We start from the raw sequence: 22674 nt of genomic DNA, 5'->3' as shown, positions 1-22674 counted from the left end.
GTGCGAGCCGCGGTCCCCTTCCTGTTGGCTCAGGAAGGAGGGGAATGGGACAGCGTGTGCAGGAGGCTCCTCAGCGCTAGCCTCAGATTAGCGCGAGCCGCAGTCCGCTTCATGTTGGCTCAGGAAGGAGGGGAATGGGACCACGGCTCGCGCTGATATGAGGCTAGCGCTGAGGAGCCTCCTGCACAGCGTGGCTCTTCTCCACAGCGCAGCGGAAGGAGTGGCTGTCCCCGCCACCGTGATCCTGGGGTATTTTGCTTACAAGCATGCAAAGATCAAAGTTGTCACAGTCCTCCCTTTTTTAGAGGCTTTTTAAAGCCTCACCTCAGCACTCGCCTTTTCCCTTTTACATTTTTTTCTTTTCATGAGAGCGGTGAGGCTCTGCCTCTCCTGCCTCCCCTGACTGCATGTCACTGCTTTAGATGGATGTTAGAGGCCAGAATATTTGGTTAAAAGCAATCGCAGAAGGAAGGGAAAGGAGAATTTAAAAAAATAATGAACAATGGGATTAAACTAAGTTTCAGTTCCAGAAAAGCTAAAGATCACCAGCAACTATACAATGTCAATTGCACAAGGGCACATTCAGTAAAGCAAACAGCTAAATTTTCATAACAGCTACGCTTTATCAGTTGGTCAAATTCTCTAGGTCAAGGCTACCTTCCATATCTAAACAGCAACAAAGTATATGAAATATAACCATATCCAGACAGTATTGAGGGGTTTAAAAAGGGGGGAAGGGTGAATAAAAGACAATAGATCCTGTACTGAAAAGTAACCATTTATTAGAACCGATACAAGAAATATGAAAGAGCTGAGATGAGGAATATGGGTTTGTTTGTAACATGTCAAGTTATACAACAAACAGCTCATTTTAAAAATTATTTTCACACTTTAAAAATCAGCATAACCTACTTTAGAATCAAAAGGCTTGGCTAAAATGTTACCCCCAAGGAAGTCTAACACAAATGCACAGACACACCCATTAGCCAAAAGTTCGACATTCCGTTGTGGAAAGCAGCATATATTGCTGGGCTGGGAGGGGAAAAGTTACACACCATCTTTCTCTTTTTCATCAGTTTAATACTGATCATGGGGAACCTGGATATATTTCATTTCTGCAACCAACACCAGGGGCATTAAACCTCCAAGGCCTTTTCACACATTCTGTGCACATGATTGGGCTTGTGTTTTCACCTGGATCCAAATAGATGTCCATGAATCTTCCAGACTGCTTGTTGCAAGCAAAAGCTGCAACTTGATATACTTTTGCAAATGATTCAAAGCGTTGCATGAAGAATTGTGGCATCGACCCACAATGAGCAATTAATGCAATCTTATCTGTCAGAGACACAGTTGGATTCAAGCAATCAAAAAGCTCAATCAAAAGCAGAGCAGTTCCTTAAGCCAATTCTCTTTCATTTTTTCAGAAGGAAAGAAATCTGAATGTTTACTTTTGAAGCGGTGGAGTGAGGTATTATCTCAGATGTCCCTTGTCCACTAGAAAACTTGCAGAGAAAAGGAAAGAAAGCGAAAGAGACAGAAAACCAAAGAAAAGGGTCTATGAGCCAAAAGTGAACCAATTTTGTCATAGGGCTAAATACCAAACTGAATTGCATAAAAGTATAGTTCTGGCAAAAATGATTCACAGTAGGTCATGTGAAACAAAGAAAAGGCAGCAGTGGTATAGAGGTTCTGAGATAATTCAAATTGTGCTGGCTGGTTGATTTCTCTCCTCTTCCTCTTCCTGCTGATGGGAGGAGACAAAAATCATTAGAGCCCATACAGCCGAGAAGATTTAAATGCCACCTGGGTAAAAATTAAATAGTTAATCAAAAATTAATGAGTTTAATTAACACAAAATTAATTGTCTTTGTATTTTAATCCACGCTTAGGTGACCGAGGATAACAATTCATGTTTGATAGCCTCTTAAGAAAGTGTTGCATCAGAAAACTGCACCTACTACATAATTGAAGTCTTGCCATAAATTTAAATTCTGATAAATTCAGAGTGATCGTCAGTTTAAAATGTGCAATTTAAACAGATACACAGAAAGCTAAGATTCAAATCTCCCAATGTATCATACACATATGCCCCATCCCCACAACTTCCAAATACAAGAAGAGGCGAAAAAGCTGACACCCAAAAGCTTTTTTTTTTTTTTTTTGGTGTGCCATTGAAACATTTAGACTAGGAGCCAAAAAGTGAGGAGGTGGGATCAGTTTAGAAGCCACCTAAATGCAGCATGAATGGCTTAGAAATCCTGGAAATTCAGAACTAGCTGGCTAGTTCTACTACACTAAGAAAGAGAAACTTAACATGATCTTCAGGTAAAGGTGAAACTTTTTTTTCCTTTAAAAAAAAATACTGGGCATTCTTTCTTCATGGTTTAAAAGGAACTTTTGCCTTTAAAAAAAGAGCTTTTGAATAGGGTTACACCATATTACACAAGGGTCACATTGTGGAACTTACTAAAGCTGTTGCTGTACTTACGGTACATTTGTTTTAGCATTTCAAACTGCAGTAGCTAAAGCAATTCTTCAAGTGTCAAGTTGCCCTATTTTTGCTTCATTTAAGTTTGACAAAGAACTCTAAGAACCTTCAGATATTCATCAAATTTGCCAAAGGATGAAAGGGTCCTGTGTGTGTTACTTTAAATTAATGGTGCATCCAAAATAAATTTTAAAATTGTGTAATTTGTGGAAGTGGAGGAAGGCCAAGAATGCATACTTTATTCTATTCTCCAATCATGGCAACAAATCAGTTACATGCATGCATGCAACAGGCTGTACGAGAGTAGGCATTTATAACATACATGCACAAGTCCATCTCAAAATCCCAGCAAAAACTTTTGAGAGAGAAATGCCTTCTTTTTTCTTTTACTAATGGCATTGCTACCAACTTCCTAAAATGCCTTTTTCTTTTTAGCCTGACACACAAGTGCTTGTAATCACAGAAGTCTTCCTTATTAACTCTATATAAGAATTTCTATTAGCAGCTGCTGGTGAAGAAGGTAGCTTTTAGGCTGGTAGGAAAGAAAGGTGCACCCAAGGCTGTCTTAAGCTTCCTCTCCAATACATTTGAGAATAAAAATAAGGGTGAAATCAGTGAGGTAGCAGGACTTTAATACCTAAATGTTATCAGAGTTGATTCCTCAACACTTTATGAAATGTCTCTTATTTAGCCTGCAATTCAACTTGATTCTGACTCAACCCAATGAACTTAGCTGGTAAGAGGCAATGCCAGCCAAAATACCTGGAAAAGATATGGGCTGGAAAGCCAATAATCTGCTTAGTAACAGCAGAGGCTTTCTCCATCTTAGACTTGACTTTACAGGATTGCAGCACAGAAAGGAATGGCAGACTATCAATCATCCACAGCAACCTGCTCCAGATTCAATACTCCTCCTCCACCACTTTGCCCACTTTCACAAAATACAGACAATGCAGAGATAAGTACTGAGGCATGGGTGAAATCTCCAGGAGTGATTTAGAGCATCATCATGGCAATGCAATAATGAGGACAAATTATAGCACCTCGTGATGGCTGAAATTTGTTACATGATGCTGTAAATCATGGGGGGGGGGGGGGGGTGCTTGAGGGGAAGAAAATAAACCATTATTAAAGGTATATATAGCTTTTAAATGGGAGATAAGGCTCTGAGGCAAATAGTCTCCAACTTAATGGAGTCTGCTCATTACATGATGGCTGTAAAGCAAGCCATCCACATGACTGACCCAATTTTACGATTTTTAAAAAATGCAATGGTCTTTAAGGAACCAATGGATTGCTATGGGCCAAAAATCTGAAGTAAATGCAATCATAGAACTGCAAGCATAAATAGAGGTCAGTTGCCAAGTGTCTGAAATGTGGTCACATGGCAGGAAGGGGAAGATGGCTATTGTAACTTTGAAACCAGGTTGTAAGTAGTATGGGGCAGTCTTGTAATGTCGTAAGTCAAGGACCACCTGTCACTCTTGCTCTCAGAATTGACTCTTCAGATGTGCATTTTTTTTCCTGGCCTACTAAGCCACCTCCTACCAAATAGCTGGGGACATCACCCCCCATCCCCTAAGCTAAGGGACTCAGCTCCCCACTAGAGCTAATAGGCCTAACAAATGGGACCATCAAGGGTAAATACTGTATGTAACCATGTGTTTAATTCTCACAGAAGAGGCGTGTAGAAGGGAACTTAAATTATTGCCAACACATTTTAGTTTTCACTCTAACAGAGGTGGTGTTTTGTTCCCCTCCTCCTGACTCCTTCCAGATACTCGTCTATTTCCTCATTCTTCCATCTCCACCCAGTGTGGTTTACCATTGTTCTTCTTTCCAGTGTAATTCTCCTTTACCCCACGGCCATTGTTTTTGCAGTTTGTTGGAGGAAAATGGCCTCTTGTAACTGCATGTATCCTTTTGTTTGCAGAATGATGGGACTTGCATTACACAGAAAACATTGAATTTTACAAACAGGTACCTTGTTTTATAGGCAATTATTTTTGGTCATTAATTATTCAATTTCTTTTTTTGTCATGGCCTTGTCCTTGTTAGGGGGTGGGTTCTAATCAATGAATGTATCACACAAGCACATGTATGTGCAATAGGGAAAACCTCCAGAATTGCTTTCTGCTGGAATTAGCAATTTTTCGGTAGGGAGGTAGTAAGCTGTGGAAACTTGCATATTGTATTTGTTTTTCTCTATTCTGTTCTTGAAGGAGTTAGAAATCAGAATAGTCTCCCTTTCAGGAAGATGTGGAACACCAAGGGATCTTTATGTGTTGCTTCATTTCAGACAGATGGTTATTAGTAAATTGTCTTTTATCCTTGATAGTAGCCATACAATACATAATAATTTGACCTCTCCAGCTGTCATACAGAAATTAGAGAATTCCAAGGGAGTGAGGCAGGATAACTAGTATTCTGTGAAGCATAATGGATGAAAGGGATATTCTTCTCATTTGAGTCACATGCAAAAATCAGAACCTGAGACACTTCTTGACTAAAAAAAACCCTCGAGTAATCATTTATTCAGTGTGTAAGTGGTACAAATCACATGCAAACAGTTAAATCCATATAGCTTCCCAAATCCTGTTTTGCAACTACTGTCCTCTTCCAGCTCATGTGGTTGAGGAATGAATGAAAACACCCCCACACTGAAGAACGAATAGTCAAAAATTAAGAAGCTCAGTGGGATTCAAGAGCAATAGCTGGCCATTAGCCAAATGCAGGCAAGCTATGCTTCTGTCTATATGTGGCAGCTTTCACGTGGAATCAAAAATGCAAAGCTAATGTCCAATCTATAGTCTGAACTTTCACATATATCTTGTTTAACATTGTTGAAAAAGACTGCACCAAATAAGGATTCTAGAAAAGAAAGATATTTCTATTAATTTAGCAGCAGGGAATTTCTTTCAAAAAATCTCTTCCAAAGTAAATTATTAAAAGTGTCACCCATCCCCATTCAGGAAGCAAACAGTAAAAATCTATTCAGTTCCAACAGAATACGCTGAGCAGCGCCATGGGGGCTGCATATTTTAAGGACAAACCTGCCTCAAAACCACTGAAAGATGGACTGGTTGCAAAATAGATTCTTAAACTGCATACATGGAATCCAAACAAATTAGAATACATTTTTCATAAATGTTTTATCTCGATGTGGTTGACAGAAGTACACCTATCAATTGAATCTAGGGAAATCCACGAAAATAAAAATGGCACCTATTTTCTGATGCTGGGCATTTACCAAAATTGTTATTGGTACTTGTGAAGTCATGTATGACCCACCACAGCCTCATGGGCTTAATCAAACATATGAATCATTAGTTGTGTCACAGATGTCATTCATGTCATGCTACATCACACCATGCCCAGTTGCAATTCCTGACGGATTATCAGGGTACAGAAGATGTAAATGGAAGAGGGCAACCTACTTCATCTGCTTGCTAAACAAAAGGAAAGAAATTCAACAATGCAGAAATGAAGTAAGTAGTGGTGGGGTTTTCTGATCAAGCATGGGTAAGAGCATCTCTTACTATTTAAAAAAAAGTACTGATAAATTAGCAGAGACCAAAGCACATGAATTCAGATTCTGAATTAATGTTAATGACTACTGTCCATTTTAAAATAGCCTGTACATTTTAGTAATGATCCAAGCTCCTATCAAATCTTACTAGTATCAGCCCATTGTGAGGTATCCAGAAATTCAGATACTGTAGTAGGAGACTGGCACTTTTCAAAACTGATGCAGCCAAGTGAGTCTGAAATCCCAACCATGCTACACAATGCAGGCATTACACATGAAATAAAATATGCATGGGCTTTGTTACGAGAAAGGGCTCTGCCAAGGGCCTTTGCTTTCTGTTACCCTGTCCTGGAGCTGAAGAACAAGATAAAAAGCCACTGCTGAAATAGCATTTATTAATGGTCAACATGCCAAACCAGGGACAGGCTATGTATGACCTGCAATTCCCAACCAGTATAGCCAGTGAAGGATAATTGGATTTGCAGTCCAATATGTCCTTATTATGTAACATGGTATTTTGGCTAAATTGCTAAAGTATTTTATCTGTAAAATCTATTTTACAGATACGAATGTTATGAATTGACATACTAGGACGAAAGAGCACAGAGATTATGGTGGGGAAGTCTCTAAAGATACAACTGAGAGCCCATAAACAAATCATTTTTTTTAAAGGAAAAAGGAATTATTTAAAGATTCCAAGTATGACACGATGTTTGGCTGATCTACTTACCTACATAACACAAAGGCCCTATTTGTGCAACATGAATGATCCAGTTCTCTTTAAGCCAATTAATTCACATTGGCACACTCAGGGCACATGATCCCAAATGACAGAGATGGTCATTCAGTGACACTGTATTTAATCCTCACAGGAGGCATTACTTACTTTCTTACTTCATGCTGTACCCTCCACCCCCTGGGAAAGTAAATTTAAAAGAGAGTTGCCACAATGCAATTAAGGTTGGTGTCACTGCAGATTCACAGAGTTAAACATCCCAACATACACACCTGGAGTGCAATGAATGAAAAATCAAAAGGACTATAGAAATGGAATGCCCACAGAAGAAGCATTTTATAGGGCATCTCTAGGAGTACATTTTGATCACAGCTGTTAAAAGAGGGAGTCAATTGTCTAGTAAGTAACAATAGTCGTGGGGGGGGGGGGGGAGACAGGACTTGTTGCCAGGATAAGCAATGGGTCGATTAACTCAATTTTTGGAGCACACACATGATTAATTAGATACCCTTATAATCTAACTAAGCATGTCATCCAAATAGCACCAGTAATAAGGAAGATAAGAGATACGCAGGAATGGAAGGAATAAGATGAGAAAGACAGGTTCGAAGAGGGATGCTACCCCTGCCAACTAATTTTTATTTGTTCAAAAGGTTCCTATTCTGACCTGAAGTTAGACAATTTGGGTGAAAATGGCTACCTAATTCAAGCAACATGTGAGCAATTTTGAAAGGAACTAGAAAAAGCCCTTCCCCCTTCCCCAAGATCTAGCTTGCTTGTTATTTTGGTGATCTGAGAATCCAAAGCCTGGGCTAGGTCAGTCAGGTCTGTCCTGAATTCAGGGAGCTCCTGCCATTTTTAAATCAGTAACAATGATGCTTAACAATTCTCTACACAGAACATGATTGGGCAGAACTAAACAGCCAGGCAGGAAGAAAAGGCCTGGAGGCTCTGAGGAAGCTTTAAAAACAAGTACCATTATTGTTATTAATGATGGGGTGATAGAACTCCACACTGCATGTCAATCTCCTGGAGGGAAACCAAACGTGACTCACACCATTTATGTTATGACTAAACCAACCAATATCAACATTTCTCCTGTCGAGCACAGTAATAAGCACATTTCCATGGATGCATTTGGGCAGAGGGAAAGGGGGTGGGTGGATATGTACAATTATGGATGGACAGAGAACCCCAGCCACTTTAGCTTTTCACTGCTTCCCGTTCTTTGTTTTCAGCATCTTCTGGGTATGCATGCCAGGTCAGTCTCTCTTCATAAAATGCTATCACAATTTGAGGGCACTTCACATTGGCTTCTTTTGCTAGAACCAGATCAGCCTCATCTGTGTCTTTCCTAAAGAGATAGACAAGAAACAACAAAAGGAGCACTGGTCACTAACTGATTAAGCAAAAACATTCCATCCAAGAGGTGGCACCATAAAAATAAACAAGTTTTTCCATACCTATTTTATAATAGAAAACAATAACAAAACAGAATCACTGGGAAACTTACCAACAGCACTACCAGGAAGCGCTTGTCTGAACTGCCAATTAATTTGGGATTATGAAAGGAGGCAGGTATTGCAAAGTGATACCCATTGATTTTATGAATTTTAGTTACATTTACTGCATATCACATAATATTGTATGTTTCAATGTGAATATGCTACTGCTTTAATAAGGAACTGCTCCTTCCGGACAATTTATTTATGGATGGATACTGTCAGCAGTTTCTTTTGTCCCAGCTACTCCGGGGTGGCTAGTGGCTAAGTAAGAGGACACTGCTGGTCCAATGGATCCAATCCTTTGAAACTGATGAGCCTAATGCTGCAGAAAGTTTACTGGTGTTGTAACTGCTATTAACATTCAAAAAGAAATCTCACTGCATCCTCAACTGCTATAACAGATAAGGGGGACAAGATGTATTTTTTCCACAATTCTCTCCATCAACAAAATGAGTGAATTGCAAAAGAGAAGAGAAACATAGGAAGATATCTCCTCTTTGTTTACAGGAGCTTTGTATTTTCAAGTAAAATGCCAAAATAAAATCAATCTGTCAAATCTGTTTTTAAAAAATATGTTCCCTAACATTTTGCCCGATTAACTAAACTGAAAGTTTTAAAGAGGTATTATCTTAAAGAGGTAAATTGTAAAAATGTACACCCATCTTTGGAATCTTTTATTCAATTTTGCCCAGTTCCATAGGAGATCTGCATAAAGATAGTCAAGGGCAGGAAAGTACTCCACGTGTTTACAATGCACCCCCCCCCCAAAAAAAACTGTTCCCCAGATCCCCAAATTTCATTTTCTTGATATATCATTTGGCCTTGAACTTGTATTTATGCAAATGTGTATTTTTCTACTCTCTACAGATGTTTTCAAGACTTAGTTTCTATTTTAAAATCTTAATACAAAGCCATATAAGATGAAAAGGTCCTACAGCCAAATGCAAAATTTTTAAACATTAAGCAAACAGAAAAAGTACATGACACAATTGAGTTTGACACCCATGTACTGGAGGGAACATCTGGGTAACACCTGGATGAGGAATTCTAATTTAAAAAAGCATCAATTGGTTTATTAGCTTTGTCTGTTGTTCAGTTCTATCCCTGGCCTACCTATTTAACTACCATTCAAGGAACAGTAATACTGATTAAGGCAGTAAACTTTAATTAATTAATGGCACTCTGCTAAAGATTTCATCAGAATTAATCTTCACCCATTTAACTAAAGGGGCACAAATGATAAACACACATTCTGAGACAGAACTCTTGTCTATCAGGATGCCCTATAAACAGGGGTGTCAAACTTGTGGGCCGGACGCACTTCCCATTCCTGGTTTAGCAAAAGAGGGGGAAGTTGCAATACATCAAGGGATGATGCGAGTTTGACATTCTTGCCCTATAACTATGCTAGCAATTCTGATAAAAGAAATTAGAGGATGACTTTTCTTTTAAACATGTTCCCCAACATTAGTACTTATAGTCTGTAATGCAAAATTATTTTACAATAATCAGTAACTAAGACTGATAATATTCAATAACAATTGATACAAATAAATATGCTTAAGCCAAGATTTTACAATTGTAGCCTTAATTTTGCTTTTAAAAAAAAGCAATAACTACAATATTTCATGTTCCAGCAGAGGTGAAAATATAGCTTTTCTTATGGCTATAAATGTTACTTTTTATTAAATTTGCAAACAATTGCTATCTGATAAAAATCTCATTAGAAAATCTGATTTTCAATGGGAATTTCCTCTAGAGCAAATGTAATAGGACTGCAACCTGCAATAACTGAGTTAAAGAGCTAACATAGCTAATATGTGTTATTAATGAACATAGAGCCCATCAATTTCAAAGGTAAGATTAAAAAAACCTAAAACACAGCACAGGGTTAATTACAATTAGTGTAGCTGAACTTTCCAATCTGTTCTAAGAATGTCCTGATTAATTCCACTGTTTAGGAGACTAGGCTCTTTCAAACTAGATAATTTACTGGTCTGAGTGCAAATGCACTCTAAGGAATAATTTGATCTTGGCCTACAAGCCTAGGTTTGAATCTAAACCTGAGTCAAGTCTCATTCTTTTAATTCAGTTCTTTTATAAATCAGTAAAAGCAATCTAACTAGAATGTGCAAACTTTTCTATAGTATTTACTGTAATTCTTATATACAGTAAGTACCACAATAAACTATATATATTCAGGATAATGTCTAAAATATTACTCTATTAGCTTTACTGAATACATTTCTTGTCCTTCAGAATCAGCTGACAGTGATAACCCTTCAGACATTCAAACAGTAAGCATTTTATATCTTACTTTGATAAATAATCTGGGATTTGAAAATTAGGGCCTCAAAGTATACAACCACTCCTAAATTACAACTGCAATTCAGGTGATGCTACAGGAATGCCCAAATTAGGGATTGCAACCATTACAGGATAATTCAGAGACCTGTTTGCATTCACTCACTGCCCCCAGCGTTCGGTCACATAACAAAGAAAACATGATGGTGGAAAACTACCAAGCCCTTTAGTCCTTGCTCTTCCTTCCTTCCTTCCTTCCTTCCCCCCCCCCTTCCTTTTCTGAACGAGTGGCCTGCAGCTGGATCTCCGCCCCCACTGTGAGGAGCAGCAACCCCATCCATCTCAGCCCAGGCAGCTTTAGAGACGGGAAAGGAGGACAAGGGCTTATTTTCTCCAGTGCCTTGTTGTGGGGGAAGACCTGCTCTCCTAAGATGGAATCCTGATGGAGTTTGGGAGGAGGAAGGGGGGGCATTGGGGGGGGGGGAGCAGCACACAATTTTCTTAAAGGCAGCTATGCTGTAACCTCTGGCTGGCTGATAAGGCAGGCTCTGCTCTTTGTCTGGCTTCTGCTGGGGGAGGGGCAGCTGCTGCATATGCAGCCCAGCCAACTCTCTCTGTCTCTCTCTCTCTCTCTCTCTGCTGCCCTGCCTGTCTGCAGAGAGGCTTCCCGCAGAGATAAGCTCAGGAACAAAAACAAGAGGCAAGTCAAAACCTTTCCAGAAGGATTTCCTGTGCTCTCTTTGGTTTGGGGAGACAAGGAGAGAGGCAGTAAATTTGCCTTCCTTTAAGCAAAATCCATACAACTGTTAAGCTCAGAGTGGACTTGCATCTGTAAAGCAGAAGCTTAACATCCACTCCAAGGAGAACAAAGCCCAGCCAAGGAACTGCCATTAAACCATGGCGCCTCACCCAAGAGTGGTTAATTTACTGGGGTTATTTCACAAAGGAGAAAATATGCAGTTATCAGACCACAGGATGGGTTGTTCTTTTTTAAAATAAAAAATAAAAATAAAGAAGCACACTCACCATTTCATTAGGAACATTAAATCTCCGCAGGAGTCTGTGGCTCCGATGATTTTTTCTGGCTCCAATCCTCTTTCAAAGCCCCTAGCAATATCGGTGCTCTGATGGGAGAGAAAGTGAGAAGAAAAAGAGTTAAAATATTCCTATTCCTTAGCCATTTGTTAGTCTCCTCAACCATGAAGCAGAGGCTTCCAGGGCCACTCAGAAGCAGGTGATAAACAGATGCCATACGTGGCGTGATTGTAATTAGCAGCCGAGGAGGCCTTAATATCTTTCCTGGCTGTATTAATAATCTTTACACACACACGCACACTCTCTCTCACTACATGTTGGAAGAGGGAGAGATTGTGGAGGTGAAGGAAAGAAGCCTAAAAGGGAGGAGGGAGGAGGGGGGGGAAGGACCCGAAGTCGCCATGAAAATGAACTAAGAAAGCGATGGGGGCAGATTGAGGGAATTAAGTCATCTTGCCTTTGCAGCAGCTGCTGCAGCAGCAGCCATTCGCGATTTCCAAAGCTCCCCATCCCTGCTACGCCTCCCCCGCTCCAGAGCGCACCACCTCTACGGGCTCTCACAGTCCTTGAGGTCTTTGTGCCGGTGGTGCCGTCGATGGGTGTGTCCCATTCATGCAGAAGGGGGGGAATTTTTGGTTGGTTGTTGTTGCTGCAACCGAGAGCTTAAGCCTCCGGGGCCCCCAGACAAGGGTCAATCAGCTCCCTCTGCACATACCATCTGAAGGCTGGTAACAGCTTTCAGTCACTGCAAGCCTGGAGCGAGAAGCGTTCTCCCTGCTTTGCAGCAGCAGCAGCAGCACCACCACCACCGCACGCTATTCTGCTAGAGATCCACACATTTGTTGCTCACACATACTGTCTAGCAGATGCAGCTATGCAGACCAAGCATGTCAGAGGCAGACTGCCTGGCTTTGTGTGTGTGTTTGTGTGTGCAAGCACTAAAGCCAGTTGCAAAGTGAGAAAGAAGGAAAAGAAAAGAAATGCATTACAATAAGCTGCGATAGTTAAGTGAAAGAAAAGAAAGGCAACAAGATGAACCATCTCACTTAATGATTGGTACAACCCAGAGGAAGGAAGGAATTTACAAATTGTGCCATCTATTGCAAAAGAAAGCCATCAAAAAATACTTAAGCGCACTCGTCTTTTAATTTTTCAAAAATGTTTATTATGGACAGTGATTTTTTTAAAACTTAAAAAAAAATAGTTCATTTAGTGTGGGAAATTTTAAGATATGAATTGGTCTTAGCCTCCCAAGACATGCACGGTTATGATAGGAAAAATGCAGAACGATGCAGAATTAAAACTAAAAAAAACCCAAAACAATTATGTATCTACATTCAGCAGAAATGGGTACCTACAATCCTCCAATATCTCCAAGATACTGCTAAACCACAACTCCCAGAATGCCTTATTACCGGCCAAGAGAGTTGAGGGTTTTTGGAGTTGTCATTCAGCATTTAACTGGAGTGCTATAACATCCTCATTCAATTTAGGTAAATAAGCATATGAAATGAGTTTCTGGACATTCTAAAAATATCCAATTCCTTAAAAGTACCAGCAACCATTAAAATTAGTGTTGCCTTAAAGATAGCTACTATATCGCTCAGCAACTTGGTAGAAAAAATACTTCAAACCAAAGGTCTTGTTACATACAAATTAGCCAGAACAGTAACAGGATAATAGGCTGACTAAAATATATTACCTTATAACGTTCTGTTTTTTCAGCAGGATTTGTAACTATCATTATGATTTGGTCCTGCACTGAGATTGTAGCCCACTAATCTGTGATTGCAGACCGAGTTTTGTCTAAGCAAGCTTGTAAAACATATTTAGCAAATTTAGAGACTGCCTATTTTACTCACAACACACAGACAACTCCTTTTCCCCTCTGATCACATTTGAAGGTTTTGAAGTTAGTTTGATTTGTTTGGGTTTTATATCTGTATATGTACAGTTTATTAATACCATTTTTGGATGTTCAAAAAGCAGATTATACAACTTTTAATTTAAAACACCAGTGCAGAAGGGAATGCCAATATTCTCTCCAGTAAATATTCCCAAAGACAAATTCCATTACTGAACATAAATTTCGTAAGCTAAAGATGTCACACTTTTGCCTACATTCTCCTCCTGTGCTTTAAATGATATGCCCCAAACCTCTATGCTAGAAGACAGAGAGGGCCCTTCATTAGGGCTCCTCAAAAGGCTTGCAACCAGCCAGGTGGAGAAAAAACCAGTGAAAACCACCCCCAATTAAAAAAAAAAATCCAAATAAATACTTTTCTTTGAGCATAGTGCCTGTTGGAAGAAATATCCATCTGGTTCAGTTCCACGCCGGGAGAAAAGCACTGGAAATAAAATGGAGGCTGATTGGAAAGAGGCTCTATTTATTGATGAACAAAACCACATTTGTGGTTCTGGTGCAGCTGACCAAATGGAATTGAGTGGGTGGTTTTTATACCTTCTTTGGGCTTTGTTGCTTCCTGTTCCTGTCCTTTAATATTCCATTGGGTGTTAGATTCCTATGGAGTTATGTAGGGGTCATAGCTGGCTCTATAGGCAAAAGATGAAGTGCAAATCCTAGGTGCGTGTCTAAGCTAAGTTTAATTGAAGTTTCGACTGCTTTAGGGGTGGTGCAATGTACCAGAGAGGAAAGGGTCCAACTATTTTCCAAGGTACCCAAAGGCTAGACAAGGAATTGTGGAAAGTTATCACCCAGCCTCTCCCAGAAAAATAAAATATCCTAGGAAATATTGAAAAGGCAGAATATTATATTTCCCTGGATGTGAAAAGGAAGAATTGAGAATAGTTCCTTGTAGCTTCCTGCCTCCACCCACTTTGTCAATGGGCCATTAAGAAGGCCAGCCAGTCCCTTTACATAATAAAGAGTTCTCCCCTTCAGCTCCAGGGGGATGGGATTAAGGCAGGATAATATTGGCTCTTTACCCAACTCTCCACATGGCATCTGAGAACTCAAACCAAATCTGGATTCAAAACGCAGCCTAGAGAGTTGCCCCTGCATGGCCCCATGGGAGTCTGACAACCAATCAGAAGACAAGCTCAAGATCGAAGGCCAGAGAGGGCATAAAACCAGAGACTCAGCATCTCAGTCCTTCCTTCTCTTCTTCTCCCCAACATTGAAGTATGTGATCACCTTTTCTGTTCAGGACTCAAGCCATGTGGTCCTGTCCACCATTAAAACCATCTTTCCAAGCAGCCTCCATGTCTCCAGTGTCTTTTTCCCCACTTGGAGCAGAACCCAGAAGGAGATTTCGTTCAACAGAATAATAGATGGAAACTGATCAAGGAGAGATTAAAACAGAAATAAGGAGGAACTTTCTGACAGTGAGAATAATCAACCAATGGAACAGCTTGCCTTCGGAAATTGTGGGAGCTTCATCACTGGAGGCTTTCAGGAAGAGATTGGATTGCCATTTGTCAGAAATGGTGTAAGGTCTCCTGCTTGGGTAGGGTGTTGGACTAGATAACCTACAACTCTCTTAATCTGTAATCTTCTGCTTATGTCCTGAAGGTCCATCATGTCCTGTTCTCAGTCTTTCTTAATGGGTACAAAATATGAGGGGGGGGGGGGGCTATTAAGAAAGTGTGAGTCTGCTTCCTGCCTCTAAAAAACCATGTTTCTCCATTTCTCCCTTTGGGGGAATATAATATTCTGTCCTTTTGAATATTGCTCAAAATATTTCATTCTTCCAAGAGAGGGTAGGCCCTGACTTTCTATATGCCAACAGCACAGCAGAATCTTGAGATACCAATGCGCTTTTATAAAAGAGACCTACCTTTAACAAGCTTCATTGTATTCTTATCCCCTAGAGCAGTGGTGGGTAACCTTTTTTTTCAACTGAGCCAAATCTCGCCAAAACCACGATTGAAATTTATTTTGAGAGCCACATTTTTAAAACCGAAAATACATAGGATGGTACACAGTTTTTAGTTTCAATAAACTCTGGCATTTGAAGCACGCAAGTCTTAAAGCTGTCAAGTTACAAGATCCTTGCATCCCTAACCCTTTAGGAAAAAAACCCCAAGGGGTCTTCAAACCTGACAGCTTTAAGACTTGTGGACTTCAACTCCCAGAATTCCTCCTCCAGTCATGTTGGCTCAGGAACTCTGGCATTGAAGCATGCAAGTCTTAAAGCTGTCAAGTTGCAAGACCCTTGCACCCCTAACCCTTTAGAAAAAAAAACCCAGGGTCTTCAAACCTGACAGCTTGAAGACTTGTGGACTTCAACTCCCGGAATTCTGAGAGTTGAAGTCCACCAAGGGCATCAATCATATTAGCCCAGGCAGGGATCTGCAAAATTGGCTCTTAAGACTGGTGGACTTCAACTCCCAGAATTCTTATCAGGGAGCCGGCGGGCAGTAGCAAATTAGCTGATCACGCGGCGTGATCGGCTAATTTGCTACTGCCCGCCCGGCTCCCCGGTTAGATTTTTGCTGGGAGGAGGCAGGGGGGAAGCTCCTTAGCCTCCGTTTCTTTTTCTGCCTCCTTTCCCTTTTTTCTTTTCAAGCGCCCCTTTCCCTTTTTTCTTCTCGACCCACAATGATTAGGGAGGATCCTGAAGCTAGGAGGGAAAAAAAGAAACGGAGGCTAAGGAGCTTCCCCCCCGCCTCCTCCCAGCAAAAATCTAACCGGGGAGCCGGGCGGGCAGTAGCAAATTAGCCGATCACGCCGCGTGATCAGCTAATTTGCTACTGCCCGCTGGCTCCCTGATAAGATTTTTGTGTGTGGGGGGGGAGAAGCTCCTTGGCCTCCGTCTCTTTTTCTCCCTCCTCGCTTCAGGATCCTCCCTAATCATTGGGGGTCAAAAAGAAAAAAGGGAAAGGGGCGCTTGTTTTGAAGTGCCCGAGAGGAGGGAGGGGAGCGGGCGCCCGGCACACAGAAGAGCCACATTAAAGTGTGTAAAGAGCCGCATGTGGCTCGCGAGCCGCGGCTTGCCGACCACTGCCCTAGAGAATACAGGAGGGCGAGGCACAATCTACAAGCCACACATTATATACATACACAATATTTAGTAAACTATCAAATGTGCACAATCCAAATTGATCACTCCTCCACCACTAGAGTGTTTCTCAAAACATTAAACATGGCTGGATTAAACTAACACAAGACAATAACTTAAAATATTTGTTTTTCAGGGATGGATCTGGATATTGAATTCGTTTTGGGTTCCTATTCATCCAGGCAAAAATGTATCTTGTCCTAAAAATAGCAGAAGCATCCTCATACTGTAACAATCTTACAAAATATATTAGACAAAATAGATAAAAAGAATTGAATATAAGCATCCACCTAGGACAGTGATGGCGAACCTATGGCATGCGTGCCACAGGTGGCACGCGGAGCCATTTGTCAGGGCACGTGAGGCGCTGCCCTATCAGCTGGCCAGTGTGCATGCACGCGCTGGCCAGCTGAGTTCACCCTTTTTTAAAGCGGTTTTTCCTCCTCCCCAGGCTCCAGAGGCTTTATAGGAGCCTGGGGAGGGTGAAAAAAGCCTCCGCCGCCCCCCGGAGGCCCTCCGGAGGCTTCAGGGACCATCCGGAGGCTTCCCTGAAGCCTTCGGAGCGCTCAAAATGACCCTCCGAGCAAACCGAAAGTGACTTCCGGTTTGCTCAGAGGGTCGTTTTGAGCGCTCTGAAGGCTTCAGGGACCGTCTGAAGGCTTCCCTGAAGCCTTCGGAGCGCTCAAAAAGACCCTCCGAGCAAACCGGAAGTCACTTTGTTTTGAGCGCTCCAAAGGTGTCAGGGAAGCCTCCAGACGGTCCCTGAAGCCTCCGGAGGGCCTCCGGGGGGGGGGGAAGGCTCTTTCCGCCCTCCCCAGGCTCCTATAAAGCCTCTGGAGCCTGGGGAGGGCGAAAAAAGCATGTAAAAATGGGGGGTTCGCACTTGTAGTGCGCGCATGCGCACTGGGGGGTTCGCACATTGCATTATGGGTGCAGCACGCCTGCATACGACCCCCCTGCGCTCCCCCCACTTGTGGCACGCGAGCCAAAAAAGGTTCGCCATCGCTGACCTAGGCAAAACTTAAGATTTTTCTTGTAAGTTAATATTGTCTTGCGCTCTTGTTTATAATAATAATAATAATAATAATTTTATTTGATTAGCCGCAACCCTCTCCCGAAGGACTCGGGGCGGCGTACAATCAAAACGGTTTCTTCTGCTAGCTAAGTTTCTAATTCCATAACTGTCATAATTGCTTTTTTGTTACTTCAATGATCAGTGTATTTGTGGGGATATTGTAATGTGTGAGAAGAATTTTCTAGAAAATTACATCTTATGTTAAATCTAATGTTGCTGTACAAAAATGGAGATAGCCTTCTGTTCTAGGAAACAGATCTTAAAAGAAACACTGGTGACTGAGAAGAGTCTTGAGCTACAAATAGTATCAGACACTGCTATCTGCATGCCAACCAGGCCTAGGAGGGGATAGGAGATGGGGATAAGAGAATTTGAGAAACAGAAACTGTGGCAAGCCATTACTGTACCTCTCAACTCGGCAATCCCAGGGCACTAAAATAATAGCGGATAGCTCACACATGTCTACTGAACTTCTCAAAAAAGGCAAATAAGTGAAATTTGTATATTATTGCACCACTTATTTTTCTTTCAATTCTGATGTTACAATCCCAATCCCCTAACAGCAGATAGGTCAAACCTGTCTTTCTACTCAAAAATAGCAGATAACTGAAAATTGGAAAGTGATGCTGTACAAGGCCATTTTCGATAGGCTCATTTGATGGTGGCCTCTTTTCCTTCTTTATAACATACTGTGGGAAGTATACCCCAAAAGGATAGTACCAAAAACCTCAGAAAACAGTGCCAAGAGGCTCAAGCCAGCCCTTCCCCCTTTAAGCAAACCCCAGGCAAAAGCACCTGCTGAAAGGAACACTTAAGTATTGCCATTAAGATAAGGGGAATCAGGCTAAAAATAAACTCTCCAGGGTAAACCGAAACTCCCCTTTTCCTGCCTCCCTGACAAGGATTAACTCCTAGGACAGGAAAAACAAAAGACCTGGGACCAAGATTAACTCAGGGAAAAAGGAAAACAAAACCCAAGGCAATCAGAAACATATCAAAACCCATCAAACTGCAGGAGCTTCTAAGGGGAATTAAGCACAAAAGGCTCAGAGTCACACTTCCAAGTTTGCTTGCAACCCAGAACTACTTGAGCTTGTCTTCTTGCCTTCCTGAATTAAAGGACCCCTTTTCTGGCACCTGGTTTTCGTGTGTATTTCTTCTCAGCATCGGTCACTGCTTCCCAACTGGGAATGGACCAGGAAAATTTCTTCCAACAATACTCTCTTAACATCAGAAAGTGAGCCAGAAGTAACTACTCAGGTGCTAAAGGGAACATCAAAGGGGTGATAGGACATAGTACTTTTTGGGATATACAGACAAGATATATAACACAGCAAGGAATGTGCTACTAAAAAGATGTTTTGCTGACTAGCCTCAGGTTTGAGTTTCTTTATCACACCTAAATACTAGAAAAGATGCCTACATAAGAATAACATTAATTAAATTTCTAATTCACAGAAAGGGAGAAAAATTGCCATGTAATATTTATCAGAGCAAACTGAGGTCAACTATATGCACATTTTTTTACAGAAATACCATATATCAAATAGTGCATATATTGGCCTTAGGAAGAAGGTGGACAAAGAACACAATGCTCAGAAAGACATCTGATCAGCAATAACTTCATTGCCAATTTATGATTCCCAATAGCTCTCTGTTGTACAGCCTCCTCAGAAAGCTAATTTATTTGGGGGGGGGGGAGCCAACATTGTGACGTTACAATGTGCGGTCTCGACACTCCGAGACCGCTGTTGACACTTTTGCAGCTGGACGGTCCATTTGGACCTAAACCATCCCGCTGAGACGATGATCAGGAAGACAAAGCCTTGCTGGTCTCAGGGACACTGCAAAGTCCCTGATTGACTTAAGGGAAGCTCTTCAAGCCGGCGGTAAACAGGCAGCCCCAGGTTGATGAAGTTGGGATGGCTCTGGAAGGAAGGAAGTGAAAAGAGAAAATGAGTCCATCTGGTGAGGTATTTTTTCTATTTTGGGAAAGACTGCCCAAAGAAACGTTTTTTAAAAGCCAAATTAGATCCTTAAGCAAAAGAATTAAGTGGCGAAATTAACTTATATTGGATTTCTTTTGAAAGCTTTTTTTTCTTTGTAACTATACTTTGTGGATTGAAGTGATCGCAACGTTTTTCGTTTCTCCTCTTAAAGTGAACGGATTAATTTTTTTTCTTCGGCTTTTTGTTACTTTATCTTTTGACTTCTGGATTAAAACCTTCCCTTTTATTTTAACAATTCTTCCTATTACTTGTTATTAAATTTTATTAAAGAACTTTGTTCCTATAAGCCAGAGATAAATATTAGAAAGTGAAAAGTAGCAACACTGCTACTCGGAGGTCAGAGGCTGGAGTTTTTGAAACAACGTATCTCTTCTTTTTCCTCTTTGATCTTACTGACTTTGTAGCTGAAGGGTTTGCAATTTGTTTATAGAAACTGATAAAGAGCCAAGAGCACGAATTGTTTTTGCAGGTGCTTTTGAGAACTATTTTGGCAGCGGAGAGAAAGGGGGGGGAAACAGAACCCTTCTCCTTTGAATAGCATAAAATAACTTGTGTTTAAGTCAACCTAAAATAAAAAAATAAAAGAGACCTGGAAGGCTAGAGTGGCAGTGGGTACTAGTTTTTTTTTCCTTCTTCTTTTTTGGAAACATGGATCAATATTCAGATGAGGAAGCCTTAAAATACCAAAATATCTTGGCTGGAATTCAAAATCTATTGGAAGGATATGGGAGAATTGAGAAGAAGTTGGAAAAATTAGTGTTCCTCACAGCAAAAGATGAAGGGGTTGGAGCCCCAAAAATTAAAGGCGAGAATGAAGGCATAGAAGATAAAGACAAGACAATAGATGAATTTATTAATGGAGCAAATGTGGGTGAAAATGGAACGAAGGGAATATCGAAAAGGGAATTCGATGAACTGGAGCTCTATTCCAGATTCCAAGACACAGAAGGAAAAAAAGGGTAATGATGATGGATTTAAGAAGATAATTGTTTTCAGAAGCATGATTGACAACCAAAGGCAAGCTAATTTTAATAACAGCTGGAGGGCAACGAGATTACCTGAGAGATCTTTCAAGCAACAAAATGTGGAGAGAAGTCTATAAAAGCCTTATAAAGGAGATAAAAAGAAGACTGACACCACAATTGGCAAGAGAGATAAGACTGTTTTGTTACTGGAGATCACTTCTGATCACTGAAGGCGACGACGTTGTTGTCCGCTGTTCGTCTCTCTGGTGGGCTCCTTTTAGGAGCACAGGGGGTCTCGGAGGGACCACCTGCCGCAGGGCGGTTTGCTGGAACCAGCCTCACCCCAGGAGCTGGGGAACGGAGGGGGGGCATGGAACAGCATATGGCTGTCTGCCCTTTCGCTGAATGGGCTCCAGGAGGAAGGAGTTAATTAAGGAGAAGCGGCTGGAATGCGGGTGGCGAGAGATCCGTCCTAATCTCCTTAATTATCGTTAATGGATAAGCAGCAGACTATTGTAAATTCGTGTTCAATCTATTTGAAGCTAGAAGATTAGATTTCTTTCTCTTTACCTCCCTCGGATGAAGCAGCATTTGAATTATCTCTATATCGGAATGGAGAGAGAATAAAGGCTGACTTGTCACCTGTATTAACTATGTGAGAAAGATTTATATCACAACTGCAAGAGATGATTGCTGAGCTGTTTTCTTAAAGGAAAAAAAACTTTATGGAAATCTTTGTTCTTCTCCCTGTGAAAGGAGGAGCCAAGATGGCTCCCCTCCATCTTTGTTTTTGTTCTTATAAATGAAGTCTGCCTTTTGAAACTACCTTTGAAAAAATCTCTGGCATTGTATTATTACCCCCTCTGAAGGACCCCTGGACCTCTCCTGTTATGTGGTCTTCCTGGATTTTGATTATTTGACTTTCCCCTTTCTGGTGTGCCTCCGTGCCTTGGAACTGTGATGGAGAACTAACTTTTCACTTTTGGATTTGCCTGCCTCCTTGGATCAGCACAACTACGCACTCAACTGACGCCATTTCTTTTGTAAAAGATTTATACCATCTCTGAACTCAGATAAATGGGCCCCAAAAAACCACCAACGGGCAAGTCATTCTCAGCTCCCACTTCTGCCACCTCCAGCCCAAGTATGCATCAGACGAAAATTACTTCATTGTTACAACAAGAAGGGACTGGAGAGAGCTCAAAAGACTTATCTGTTACCCAAATGTTTCAGGAAATTATGAGGGGTCAAAATGAGTTGAAAAAAGAGGTGACAGACCTCAAAGAAGAACTCAGAGGTGTACAACACCATATAACAGAAAACAAACAAAGAATTAGGGTGTTGGAGGAGGGGGTGGCTGAGTTGGGGGAGGAGGTTAAGGCAGTCCGGAAGGGGAATTTAGAATTGGAAAATTTTATGGCAAAGATAGAACTTGAAAGAATGTCCTTTTTTCTCAGATTCCAGAACCTACCAGAGACAGAAAATGAAGATCTTAAGGATATTATGAGTACAATTTTAGCAGAATATATTAAGAGAGACAAAGAACAGTTGTGGTGGGATATGGATCTGGTTTACAGGATTAATTCAGTATATGCTAGAACACATAATGTTCCAAGGGAGGTACATGTTAAATTTCTTAGGAGGACCATAAGGGATGAGGTGCTAGGGGCCCATAGGGGGGGGGGACCACTAAAATATAAAGACAAAGAAATTACCATTCTTAAGCAAATTCCGAAAAAAAATAAGAGAAAAAAGGAGGAAGTACTCCTCCTTATCAAGAAATTATATAATAAAGGAGCTTGGTTTAGATGGTTATTGCCAGAGGGAATGTTGATTTTTTAGGAGAGAAACAGAATTAGAATTAATATAGTGGGGGAGGCAGAAGCCTTCATTAAAAAACACAGTTCTTTCCTATAGGACGAAAATATGGGAAGTAGTGAAAAAGGTAGTAATGTACAAAATATGAAGGAAGGAGGGGCTGTGGCTCCATCTGGGGACAGGGAG

The 22674-nt window shown here is 41.0% G+C and overlaps 1 protein-coding gene across 5 annotated transcripts in view; it reads right to left on the bottom strand.

Moving 5' to 3' along the window:
• Positions 1-765: 765 nt before the first annotated feature.
• Positions 766-22674, bottom strand: part of CBX5 (chromobox 5) — a 50912-nt gene continuing 29003 nt past the window's right edge. For all 5 annotated transcript variants that reach the window (XM_081939588.1, XM_081939589.1, XM_081939587.1 and 2 more), the window contains exons 4-5: positions 11592-11689; positions 766-8110 (exon numbers count right to left, since the gene is read on the bottom strand). In XM_081939588.1, coding sequence (XP_081795714.1) covers positions 7960-8110; positions 11592-11689 — 249 coding nt within the window. In that variant the 3' untranslated portion in view covers positions 766-7959. The remainder of the gene's footprint in view (positions 8111-11591; positions 11690-22674) is intronic.

This window comes from Natrix helvetica, assembly GCF_964273705.1.
Source record: "Natrix helvetica genome assembly, chromosome: 1".
Taxonomy (NCBI): domain Eukaryota; kingdom Metazoa; phylum Chordata; class Lepidosauria; order Squamata; family Natricidae; genus Natrix; species Natrix helvetica.
This window is presented reverse-complemented; position numbering and strand designations above follow the sequence as displayed.